Below are 10,765 nucleotides of genomic sequence, written 5' to 3' on the forward strand. Positions count from 1 at the left end.
CAGATCTGCATGATATTGATCAACTATATACTGTTAGTGAGACTAATTTATTAATGAGATGGAGATATATAGCTAGTGATGAAATATCTTTAAGTCCATGGAAGTTCCCAGGCTCCAGCCTGCACCACCAATTTGTTCTATGATGGAAATCTTCCTTGCTCCTTTCACTACAGCAAAGTTTGTGTCCTGTCCTTTCATCAACAGTATCACCATTCACAGATTCGTTTTCTCATAATACTAATAGCACCCAACATATCAAGCACTCTGTCTAAATCCATTCCTTCACCTTCCTCTGATGCCATATGTCCATTACGTTATCAAACTTTAATTTCTAATAGTGTATCACTTTTTCCTTCAATATTTCTATCAAATACTTTCATATGTTCTTCAGGTATATTTCATCTGATGTTGTTACTGTTAGTCACCTAGATGATGTATTGTTTTGTGGCTATTATTATTATTATATACTGGTATTTAAGAGGTTCCGCCAGTCTTGTTCCATCTGCTGATATCCAACTATCACCAATAGGAACAGTCGTTTGCATCAGGTGTACATTATGTACATTTATATACAGGTACCAATATGCCACATTACAACCTTCACATCCTGTAATGATTTATTTATTATGAATTTCTGCCGACTCATTTGGTCATTGGAACTTAGTAGATTGATCAGTCCTCGATTGTCATTATCTATTTGAGAAATTGATCGGAATTTTGACTTGTTCTAAACAGGTTATGGTGTACTCCGACAGGTAATGAATCTGTTATACAAATAGACATTGTCATATATCATGACCTATTACTTTATATGTCAGAGACTTGATCATCTCATCTATCAAACTAAGATAATTATCATTCAGGATAGAAAAATTCTATACAGTGTATTATTGATCCCTAACATAGATGGCAGCCTGGCAGGTCAATAATTGATTTAAATTATTAAAGAACGAAAAAATTATTCTAGAGAAAGTATATAGCTAAAGTGCATCTGAACAATGTTGTATTAAGGTTTATTATTACAATTTGCACAATACTGCCTTATTCACTTAAATTAATTTAAAGTTTTTGAGATTGAGAAAGAAATATTGTTCCAATTTTCATAATCCTTACATAATTAGGTCACTTGAGCCTAAGGCTTATCTTTGGCTGTTGTTTCTGTCCATCAATTTTCGTTTACGATCAACGTATGCTTACAATCAACATTTTTGACATCCAAAGAATCATAAGACCTATATGTTATTTTATTTGACTAGTAGGAAGCTTCATGAAGACAGGGCTATCAAAGTTGGTTCAAATAAATGATCTTGACCAATCGGTTGTTTAACAAAGTAAATTCAAATTAGAGGGAGACATATTGTTTTAGTAAAGATTTTTCTAGTTCTTTTCCACAGATGATTGCAAGGAAGATAGATAAGGGCGTTTAAGACCTCTTGGTAAAACTTAATGGATTCTACATCACTAACAGAAAGTGTGCTGTGCATTGTATTTCTGTCATTGTAATCTTCACTTAAATAATCATAATAATTGGAGGTTCTTGAATACCGCTAATTATCAAAACTTAGTTTGAAGGTTGATCGTCTCAAAGCGGTTCACAAATTATTATCTGTGGTAATAGGGCCTTTGCAACTGGCCAATATCTTTCTCAAATCCCTGGGGAGCATACAGCTGAAGCTGCCATTTCGGCACTCACAGTTAGCATTCAACAATTCGAGCACTGCCCAACCACATACTCATTTACAGCTGAGTAGACTGGAACCAGAGGAGTAAAGTATCTTGCTTAAGAATGCAACACAGTGATGTGACGTGACTCAAACCTGCAACCCTTCGGTCACAAGCTTGGCACGCGCCCTACCACTAGAATACCTTGCCCCACTACTAGGTGGATTCAGTGTATTGATTTGGTATTGTGTCCATCAGTCTGTTTAGTATATGTTCTGCCTGAAAATGGTCTGATTTCAAACAAATTTGTCATATGAATACATATATGATGGCAAGGCTCTGAGGCAGTTCAATAATTGCCCTAAAAATAGTTTGACTTCACCTAATTTGGTTTACAGTAGTACATAATGGCAATTGTCAAGCTGAGTTTTGGTTGTCAATATGATGCAGATATATTTACTTCTAATTAGTGAGACCATGCCATTCTGTTGGGATTAACTAGTTCATGCAGTAACTGCATGCTGTTACAATTAATATGGTTTGATTGTATAACCAAAAGTAGTATGATCAATATTCTAGTTAGTCCGAATTATTCTGACGTTTTATTGACTTTTTTTTTTTATATCTGTCTGTTGTCGATTCTAGTGTACACAACCTGTAAATTTAAGTCCTTCATTAAAGATCTTGTACCGCTGCCAACATTGGTCACCATGCATTGAAACTGGTTTTTCCTGACATTTTCTGAAAAGAAAACTATAAATACTTTGCAGGATTTAATGAAAAAAAAAGATAAACAAAATGTAATCAACAACGGTGCATGTTCTGAGGGTAAAATTTCTGCATGGCTATAGACCAAGATTCGAACCCTGGACCTCAGATTGTTTTACAGTCACTCTATTCAGCTGAGCTACCTGGTCAACAGAAGTGCTCTCGCCCAATACAATTACCTCTCAGTTATAGCAAAAATTAAATTAAGGGGAAATAACTGGATAAACGATATATACAAAAAACCATAAAGGAACTAACTCATTCACCCCTGATGACACTTTTGAACTCTTCCAATTCAAAGCTTGGAAAAGTTCATATAAAATTTCATGGGTGAATGTTTTGATTCCTGTGATAAAGGGATCTTTAAGTACATTTGTATGTCAACACCAAACTTTAACAAAAGACTGTAATATTGTCCTTAAATAAAACCACGGATATAAATTCTACACTTGCTTGTTTTTTCCAGCGGTGGCTGGCAGTGGGAGTAGCTCGGATTCATCATCGTCTGCTTCCGTAGGTGAGTAAAAAGTTATTTACCTGAGCATTTTTAGTAAATTATTAATTATCATGTACTGGACTTTAACTATGGGAAGCAGCTTGTTTATTTTATTAAATAATCACTGATTTTATGTTTTTATTGCAACGAACATATAGTAAATCTCTTGTCATATCAAACAAAATTATATTGATATCGTCGATCCTGTATGAATAACACAAAACTAAGGCCGCTTCAGTAAAAAGTAGTTCGAACAATCAGATTTGACAGTGGCAAAAAATCCTGACAAATAGTCAAGTCATTGATACGGTACGTAATGATGGCCTGTTATGATATGTTTGCAAATCTGGTGATGTTAACAAGAAGGAAGCTCAATCATCACCTACATATGGCATATTTATTTACAAATTGGCCATCAGGGATAACTACTATTGTCGCACATCGTGAGTACTTAATCTGTTGCTCAGTTATCAAATGCTATTTTTGTGAGACTGTTATTGCATCACCAAGAGCCAAAATGGATCAATAATTACGAAATTTCAGTACTCAAATTTATTATTTGAACAGTTCGAAATGACTGGAGGTTTACTGTACTTCAAATAAAAAATTGTATGTGAAATGTGTTCATTGATGAATATAACTTTATGCAAAAAAAGACAAAATAAATTAAATTTGACCCCTGGTTGATTGTAATTTATATATATAAGGACTAAGCTGATGACAGGTATTAATTTGAATCCTTTGTAAAACACAAAAGCGGTGCAAATGTCATATATTAGAAATTACATTGCATATCAGTTAACTTATTATATGACCAAATCAAACCATAAATTGGAATTGGACTGGCAGTCAAAAACAAATTGGCAGAATTTGTTACTTTCCACATCAGCTTGACACCTTGTATTTTATATTGTATTCACTAATGCTGTCATTTCAGAGTTCAATGCTGAACTGAGAATGACTGGAGTAACTTGGGATCCAGATCTTGCAAACCCAAATAGTGCAGCATATACCACCTTGGAGGGTCAAGTCCTTTCTGATGTACGAAACAAAAACAGACGTATAAAGAAATCTTCAAAAGTTTGACGAATGTCAACAAGCTGCAAATAATTCATATTTAGCATGGCACTCGTAAATGAGATTATTTTTTGAAGTAGGATTGAGATCATAGTACAACACACAAATATCAAGATCTTTTACTCTCAAACAACACTGCTGATTTTGTTAACTGGCCTATTGGGGGTGTGGAGATCGGGGGCTCAATTAGCTGTTGAATATTACAAGGTTGATGCATTGATATAAAGTGTAAGCAATGTAATGAACCAAACTTTCATATTTTCTAAGGGCCAAAAAAGGTTACTTTAAAGTCAACTTGGTGTGGAATATTTTATGATGTCATGCAACTTTCAAAGATTTTGGTCACTGTTAATCTCTAAGTTCTTTAATTGTAATAACATATTGTAATGTTTGAATATACATAAAAAAATAACAATTCTGTCTTTTCGTATTGCAGAGTTATCTTCTCTTGTGAGCAGATATAGATTGTTACGTCATTGGTTTGTGAGATTAACGTCATCAATTTTTGAGAAAACGACGAAATTTTCTCACACAAACTAATGACGTAACAAGCAATACCTGCTCACAAGAGAAGATAACTTTGCAATACGCAAAGACGGAATACCAATTTAGCAACCTAAAACATGTAAGATACAGGTGCTTCTGTTGATATTAACTAACTTATATTATATCTTATGAAGAGACGAGCTATTCTGTTTTCTAACAGCTTATATTTTCTCATGGCTGTATTTTCCAGAAATAATGCTGAAGTATGAAAAATTTGTGTGAAATGCTAATATGGAATTGTCTTCCGCCATTTTGAAAATTGAAATATGTTTTATGTTCTATGTATACATTAACCTATATGCTGTATTGCATTCGGAAATAACAAAACTTGAAACTTGAAATTTCCCTTTTGGAGCCTAACTGCATTTCGTGTATATCAGACGCGATGAAATCGACTTGGGCAAGACTAGTTTTACACTTGATTTTTATGTGCGAGTTAAAGAGTTTACCTTGGTTTAGTGTATTCGAATGTTCTGTGATTTGATCTTCTGGTTGAAACTAAAAGGTTATATCAACTCAGAGGTTTTGATTCCATTCATTGACTTGTATGAGTTTCACTGATGAAAGACAAGTTATGATTATAATTGTTTTCTTTAATTTTCAGCTGAACACCATATTTGGAGCAAGCAGTTTAAGTGGGTCGTACCAAAGTGCTACTGTGAATGGTTTCAGGTAAAGACTGATTACAGTTATGAAAGCCCCCATCTCATCAACTTATACCCTCTAAATCGCCCAGATACTGGGTGTACATATATCTCTTCTAATGATACTGGGTGCACTTATATATCTCTGCTTATGATACTGAGTGCACTTATATCTCTGCTTATGATACTGAGTGCACTTATATCTCTTCTAATGATACTGGGTGCACAAATATCTCTTCTAATGATACTGGCTGCACTTATATCTCTTATAATGATACTGAGTGCACTTACATCTCTTCTAATGATACTGGGTGCACTTATATCTCTTCTAATGATACTGAGTGCACTTACATCTCTTATAATGATACTGAGTGCACTCACATCTCTTATAATGATACTGAGTGCATTTATATCTCTTATAATGATACTGGGTGCATTTATATCTCTTATAATGATACTGAGTGCACATAAATCTCTTATAATGATACTGAGTGCACATAATTCTCTTATAATGATACTGAGTGCACATAATTCTCTTTTAATGATACTGAGTGCACATAATTCTCTTCTAATGATACTGAGTGCACATATATCTCTTCTAATGATACTGAGTGCACACATAAATCTCTTTTAATGATACTGAGTGCACATATATCTCCTCTAATGATACTGAGTGCATATATATCTCTTCTAATGTATTTTTTTTCTGAAGCATAACTTTACCAAGGTGACAGATGCAAACTTGTATAAATGAAAGGTGATGGGAACTAAGATGTTAATCAGGTGATTTAAAGGCCACCCTTTTTTACTGGTGAGGGGATTTTATCAATGTTGGATTGGAAACATCACTGGGCCAAGGGGCCTCATTGTTGTTTTAAATTCCCTCTCATCCCATTCAGGACCAAAAAGGGGTAACAGAGGTAATCCTTTCAAATATTAAAATACTATTACTGTAACAGTAAATATGAAGGCATTTTACCAAATGTGGTCTAAAGTACGAGTCACTACCGGGTCAAGGGGATTCAACACTCGCAATTGTATAAAGGAATGGGTGGCCTCCCTGAGGGCACAGTATCAGGGTCCAATAGGTACGGTAGAAGAATAAAAGACTACTCCTTCAGTTTGAGTGAAGTTATTTTGAGCAAATTTGATCTAAAGCATCACTGGGCTAGGGGAACAAACATTGAATGAATGATATCGTTCCTCTCGTTCATTCAACGTATATTTTATTGACACTGAATGGTATTGGGCACAAGTTCTTACAACTTACTAGGCCCTCTCCTATGTGGTTCCCCTTACGGAGATTAAATGTTTATTTTCAGACTGACTTAAAGATGGTCAGGTGCTGTCCGATTGGCCGAGACATTTTCAACTTCCACTAGGCCATTATAGTAACCAAAGTTGATCTGTAGGAATGATTTGAAAATGATAACCATCCTGTCTACTGTTCAGCATATTTTGACTTATTCTATTTTTTTTCTAGTTCTAACCAAATATTGTACAAATGCTCCTCTGGTTGCCCTTACCAATCACAAGTGTTAATCTATAGTTATAGGAGGCATAACTAATCACTGCTTAGATAATGAAAGAAACAAAGGAGTGAAACAGGTCCACTGGCCTCATGCTTTTTACGATATAGGAGTGAACTTGCCATTCTATGTACAACTTCTTATACTTACAGTGCTGGTAGTGTGATTTGCACTACAACGCTGAAATTTACCTCGGGAAGTTCAGGAACCTCAGGAAGCACTGTTACAGCAGATGATATCAAAACAAGCCTTACCAACAACAAAAATGTAACTACTGGACCCGTTTCTAGTACTGACACAGCACAACTTGTGGTAACGGCAGGTGAGTGTTGGTTACCTGTCTTATTATGCCCTTGAGATGAATAGGAAAGGGGACATATATCTTTATATGTTTTTTCAGTATAACGTCATATTGTACATCCATCCACCTGTCTAAGTTGCATCAATCTACTAGCAGCTTCACTTTTCATTTTGTTATGGCAAAAATATAAACAAGTATTGATATTAAATTACTTTAAAATTAAACAAGCTTGAATTTTCATAAATAAGAATCCCAGGTCATATTTTCTGTCACTTAAATACAAAGTGTTTGTCATACTGTATCACTGGTTTTATTTTATTTTTTAGCTCATTCAGAGTTTGTTGGACTGTGCATCATTGTCCTTTGTCTCTGCCATCAACTTTTGTTCAAAAGCCTACTTCTCCCAAATAGCTGTACACATTTTCACCAAATTAAGGGTGAATGAGCAAGTCCAGCATTTTTGAAATAGATGAAGTTGTTGCCAAATTATAGAAATTGGTTGTATTACATTAAAACCATTTTTTTTCTTAAACACCTTCATACATTGTCATCTTATGGTGTGAAAAGTCACAGATACAAGGCAACCATTTCTCATATACATGTATTAGTTAATGATCCACTAGCAGGCATGAATGTTAAAAGCTCTATTAAATCACTTTAAAAAAGTCAAATTCACCAATTTTTATAATTTTACAGGAATATATAGATTATAAGTTTACAGTTATTGGTGAATTTATATGATAATAGTCCGAATTATTTTTGGTATTTGTGTGTTTGTATTGTCAGTGCAAACAATTTACCTATAAAAGTGTAATCTCACCTAAATGGTTTCTTTTAAAATTGATCCTAAGGTTTGTGAGGTAAGCAGAGAAGAATCTTAAAAGAAAAACATCTTAACTACTGCATTCATTTAAACAATAACTGGTTGTCTGGATGTAATTATTGTAATTATTTCCAGACAACCAGGTATTTTTTATATTTACATATTTTTCTTTTTTAAGACATATTCCTACAAAAACCATTTGCCATGCCTCAAAATACATTTCAGGCGGCCATTTTGTTTGTTTACATATTCCTACACCTGAAACAGGCAGTTGTAATTATAGTCGAGCAGTTGTTATTATAGCCTATATAATTACACTTGCCCTCTAACACTTTTGTAATGGGACGGCGCGAGGGCAAATGTAAATATAGTTTAATGAAAGTAAGGTTTTACTGATAATGCTCAAATGGTATGTTGTAGTACAAACATGTAAATATCAAATATTAAACATTGCAATGAATTTTTAGGTCACCTGAGACAAAGTCTCAAGTGACCTATTGCGATGGCCTTTTGTCCAGCGTCGTCCAGCATCCGTCGTGCATTCGTAAACAATTTACATTTTTGACTTCTTCTCCAAAACCACTGAACCAATTTCAATGAAATTTTGCAGGAACCTTCCGTGGACAAAGGTCAACAAAAAGTCCCCAGGGGCCTGAGGGGCGGGGCCAAAAAGAGTCAAATTGACTAAAATTTCAAAAATCTCCTTCTCAAGACCCAGATATGGTAGAATCAAATACTCTTCAAAGATGGAAGGGTCTTAAGGTGCTTTACCAAAATTGTGAATTTCTTGACCCTGGGGTCTCACGTTTTCCCCTAGGGAGATGTAAACTTTACTATAGTTTATATAGGGAAATCACATTTTGGACCAACATTTGTTTAATTTCCATTGGAAGTAATTCAATTTGGGTTAGCATTATCAGTATTAGGTAGCAGTTTGATAGTATGCACATATGAGCCCTGACTGACCCCCAGGGGCTGATGGGTGGGGCAAAAAAAGGTTGAATTGACTGAAATTTCAAAATCTTCTTTTCAAGACACAGATATGGTAGAATCAAATACTCTTTATAGATGGAAGGGTCTTAAGGTGCTTAACAAAAATGTGAAATTTCTTGACCCTGGGGTCTCGTGTTTTCCCCTGGGGAGGGGGTTAACTTTACTATAATTTATATAGGGAAATCACATTTTGGACCAACATTTGTTTAATTTCCATTGGAAGTAATTCAATTTGGGTTAGCATTATCAGTATTAGGTAGTAGTTTGATAGTATGCACATATGGCCCTGACTGACCCCCAGGGCTGATGGGTGGGGCTAAAAAGGGTTGAATTGACTGAAATTTCGAAAATCTTCTCAAAGACCCAGATATGGTAAAATCAAACACTCTTCATAGATGGAAGGCGCAACATTTAGTATGGTTTATAATGGCAAATGATGATACTTTGAATAATACATGTTAATAACTTGATTGGAATCATAACCTTGAATTGACAGTTTGATACTTTGAAAATTTTGCGCCAGCCCTACCCCCAAAAGCTGTAGGGTGGGGCTCAAAGGAGTCAGTGTGCTAAAATTTCTTCATTTTCCTTGTTTAGAATCAGAGGTGCTGGTTTCAAATACTTTTTAGTCTTAAATCTGTATGCTAGATATTTAATAAGGTGGTTATATTGTTTTTAGTCACTTTGAATAATATTTCTGTGCATGTTAAAAACAAAATCAACTCTCTGTATAAATATATAAGGTGACTGTTAAGGCCCATGGGACTCTTGTTATTTTAAATGACATAACTTTAAGAGGTCCATAGCTATGATAACACCATTGTTCAATTTGATTTAACTTTCTCTCACACTTGCAGTGGCAGCCACAACCACAACAGAAACCCCAACAACTGCCCCTGCAACAACCACTGGAGCACAAGCAACAACCACTGTAGCCTCTGCAACAACCACTGGAGCGCAAGCAACAACCACTGGAGCACAAGCAACAACCAATGGAGCACAAGCAACAACCACTGGAGCGCAAGCAACAACCACTGGAGCGCAAGCAACAATCACTGCAGCCCCTGTAACAACCACTGGAGCACAAGCAATAACCACTGCAGCCCCTGTAACAACCACAATTGGTTCAATGCCTCCCACAACTGCTACCATGACTACTACGACTGGTTCAATGCCTCCCACAACTGCTACCATGACTACCACAACTGGTTCAATGCCTCCCACAACTGCTACCATGACTACCACGACTGGTTCAATGCCTCCCACAACTGGTACCATGACTACCACAACTGGTTCAATGCCTCCCACAACTGCTACCATGACTACCACGACTGGTTCAATGCCTCCCACATCTGCTACCATGACTACCACGACTGGTTCAATGCCTCCCACTAGTAGTACCATGCCACCTACAAATGGTACCATGCCTCCTCCAACCAATTACACCATCCCACCTACAAATGGTACCATGCCTACAACGACCCAAGAGATTGAGTTTGTCAACGAAACTGTTCCTTTACCAGGTGAGTCATAGAAAGTATCTACAATGTTTCTGAATGTGGTTATATTCTGGCCTGGGGATCCAGATGTTTCTGAATGTGGTTATATTCTGGCCTAGGGATCCAGATGTTTCTGCGTTCATTTCAACAATAACCCAATGTAAGGTTATGTATTCTTTTAAGACGGGACAACTGAGGGGAGATTTCAAAAATTGCTAGGCAGATGGCTTCATCCCTGGTGTTTTGTATTTCTAAGTTAAACCTGAATTCTTTTAATTTTAGTAGTCGTTTGGAAAGTTATATATAAAGTGGTCCTTCAAATTTGATCAGACTCACCTTCTTTTTGTATAATTCTCGTCGAAAGACCGGATGTATTATGTTATCACGTGAGCGGGTGTGTGGAGTGGGCAGGCGGGCGGGCGGGCGG

The 10,765-nt window shown here is 35.9% G+C and overlaps 1 protein-coding gene across 1 annotated transcript in view; it reads left to right on the plus strand.

Moving 5' to 3' along the window:
* Window positions 1-10,765, plus strand: part of LOC110448651 — a 150,099-nt gene that overhangs the window by 15,911 nt on the left and 123,423 nt on the right. The window contains exons 3-7 of the mRNA XM_021495017.1: window positions 2,897-2,947; window positions 3,864-3,967; window positions 5,154-5,221; window positions 6,875-7,044; window positions 9,697-10,362. Coding sequence (XP_021350692.1) covers window positions 2,897-2,947; window positions 3,864-3,967; window positions 5,154-5,221; window positions 6,875-7,044; window positions 9,697-10,362 — 1,059 coding nt within the window. The remainder of the gene's footprint in view (window positions 1-2,896; window positions 2,948-3,863; window positions 3,968-5,153; window positions 5,222-6,874; window positions 7,045-9,696; window positions 10,363-10,765) is intronic.

This window comes from Mizuhopecten yessoensis, unplaced genomic scaffold, assembly GCF_002113885.1.
Source record: "Mizuhopecten yessoensis strain PY_sf001 unplaced genomic scaffold, ASM211388v2 scaffold4123, whole genome shotgun sequence".
NCBI classification, from domain to species: domain Eukaryota; kingdom Metazoa; phylum Mollusca; class Bivalvia; order Pectinida; family Pectinidae; genus Mizuhopecten; species Mizuhopecten yessoensis.